This window comes from Notolepis coatsorum (genome assembly GCF_963971535.1).
Source record: "Notolepis coatsorum genome assembly, chromosome: 9".
Taxonomy (NCBI): domain Eukaryota; kingdom Metazoa; phylum Chordata; class Actinopteri; order Aulopiformes; family Paralepididae; genus Notolepis; species Notolepis coatsorum.
The window spans coordinates 39472700-39475199 of NC_140173.1; the positions used below are offsets into that span (position 1 = coordinate 39472700).

At 43.1% G+C, this 2500-nt stretch overlaps 1 protein-coding gene across 1 annotated transcript in view; it reads left to right on the plus strand.

Moving 5' to 3' along the window:
* The window catches only part of cdh23 (cadherin-related 23), a gene marked incomplete at both ends in the record, with an annotated part of 775072 nt that overhangs the window by 660543 nt on the left and 112029 nt on the right, over window positions 1–2500 (plus strand). The window contains 1 exon segment of the mRNA XM_084321844.1: window positions 1174–1338. Within this exon segment, the coding sequence (XP_084177970.1) occupies window positions 1174–1338 (165 nt within the window).

Sequence of the window (2500 nt, forward strand, 5' to 3'; positions counted from 1 at the left end):
AATAAATGACACAATGATCAGTTAAATCCATATAAAACTCACACATCTAATAAAATGCAACAGAAAGTCGCTTTCTGTTTAGTTTGTTAGTTGTTTGATTGAAGGCGTTTGACCTCATGCACTTGCAAAAAGATTAAATGAACGTATTCTCAACAGGCTATGTTTCACTTTCAAACGGATGCTTCCCGAAATATAATACAATGGTCTGCGGCTCCCTGTTCATCTTGTAGGGTTTGTAGACACATGCAGGACAGCATGTTGACTACTGCGGGGACAGTAAAGTAAAACTGAATTCAATAAGGTTTACATCATGTATAGAGCATTTGATCTAAAGAATTTGATTAATTAACTAATTAACGAATGAACTAACACAAAAAACAACACATATCAACTAAAACAAAGCATTGAAATAGTGACGTGACAACAGTTACCATGGCAACGATCTGAGCGTTGCCACTTTAGAGCATTGGGTGCTGCTACACATCATACCCATGCAGACATGTCTACTCTGTGTTTATCTTCTTTATTCTGCTCTAGAATAACAGCTAACAACATTCCTCTTTTATTATCTGCATCCGTCTTTGGAAGAGCAGAAGGTAAGACTTACTGTTTTTTCATTTTGTTTAAAATAAAAAGAAAGCATTAACCCTTATTTAACAAAGCAGGTTGAATAAGAACATAGAGTATTATTATTGACTGCAGTAATATTACATTCAGTTGTATTATTACTCACTGCAGTATATTGAGAGTAGTGCATGTTGAATTAATTGTGTAAGGTAATACTCCTGCAGGTTTCCATTATATGAACATGTTTCATTATAAAGGGTAAGTAGTAGTAGTGATAGTAGTAGTAGTATTAGTAGTAATAGTAGTAGTAGTGATATTAATAGTAGTAGTAATAGTAGTAGTAGTGATATTAATAATAGTAGTAGTAGCAGCAGTAGTAATAGTAGTAGTAATAGTAGTAGTAGTAGTAGTAGTAGTAGTAGTAGTAAGTAGTAGTAGTAGTAGTAGTAGTAGTAGTAGCAGTAGCAGTAGTAGTAGTAGTAGTAGTAGTAGTAGTAGTAGTAGTAGTAGTAGTAGTAGTAGTAATATTAGTAGTAGCAGTAGTATTGGTAGTAGTATATGTGATCTGGTCATCTCATACATGTGTTCTGACCTCCTGGTGGGCAGGTGTCAATCATCATACTGGATGAGAATGACAACAGACCGGAGTTTGATATCACGTCTGATTCGTCGGTGGACATCCCTGAGGACACGGCCATTGGGAGGAAGGCCATTGGGAGGAAGGTGGCGACGGTTCTGGGGAGGGACAGAGACGCTGGTCGCAACGGCCTGGTGAGGACAACACTGGGACCCTGTAGAGTGAGACACAAGAAGTAGTAAGATAACACTGGGACCCTGTAGACGGAGACACAGGAAGTAGTAAGACTACACTGGGACCCTGTAGACGGAGACACAGGAAGTAGTAAGACTACACTGGGACCCTGTAGACGGAGACACAGGAAGTAGTAAAGACTACACTGGGACCCTGTAGATGGAGACACAGGAAGTAGTAAGACAACACTGGGACCCTGTAGACGGAGACACAGGAAGTAGTAAGACAACACTGGGACCCTGTAGACGGAGACACAGGAAGTAGTAAGACAACACAGGGACCCTGTAGACAGAGACACAGGAAGTAGTGGGACAACACTGGGACCCTGTAGACGGAGACACAGGAAGTAGTAAGACAGCACTGGGACCCTGTAGACGGAGACACAGGAAGTAGTAAGACAACACTGGGACCCTGTAGACGGAGACACAGGAAGTAGTAAGACAACACTGGGACCCTGTAGATGGAGACACAGGAAGTAGTAAGACAACACTGGGACCCTGTAGACGGAGACACAGGAAGTAGTAAGACAACACTGGTACCCCGTAGACGGAGACACAGGAAGTAGTAAGACAACACTGGTACCCTGTAGACAGAGACACAGGAAGTAGTAAGACTACACTGGGACCCTGTAGACAGAGACACAGGAAGTAGTAAGACAATACTGGGACCCTGTAGATGGAGACACAGGAAGTAGTAAGACAACACTGGGACCCTGTAGACGGAGACACAGGAAGTAGTAAGACAAGACTGGGACCCTGTAGACGGAGACACAGGAAGTACTGTAGTAAGACAACACTGGGGCCCTGTAGATGGAGACACAGGAAGTAGTAAGACAACACTGGGACCCTGTAGACGGAGACACAGGAAGTAGTAAGACAACACTGGGACCCTGTAGACGGAGACACAGGAAGTAGTAAGACAACACTGGGACCCTGTAGACAGAGACACAGGAAGTAGTAAGACAGCACTGGGACCCTGTAGACGGAGACACAGGAAGTAGTAAGACAACACTGGGACCCTGTAGAGTGAGACACAGGAAGTAGTAAGACAACACTGGGACCCTGTAGAGTGAGACACAGGAAGTAGTAAGACAACACTGGGACCCTGTACACAGAGACACAG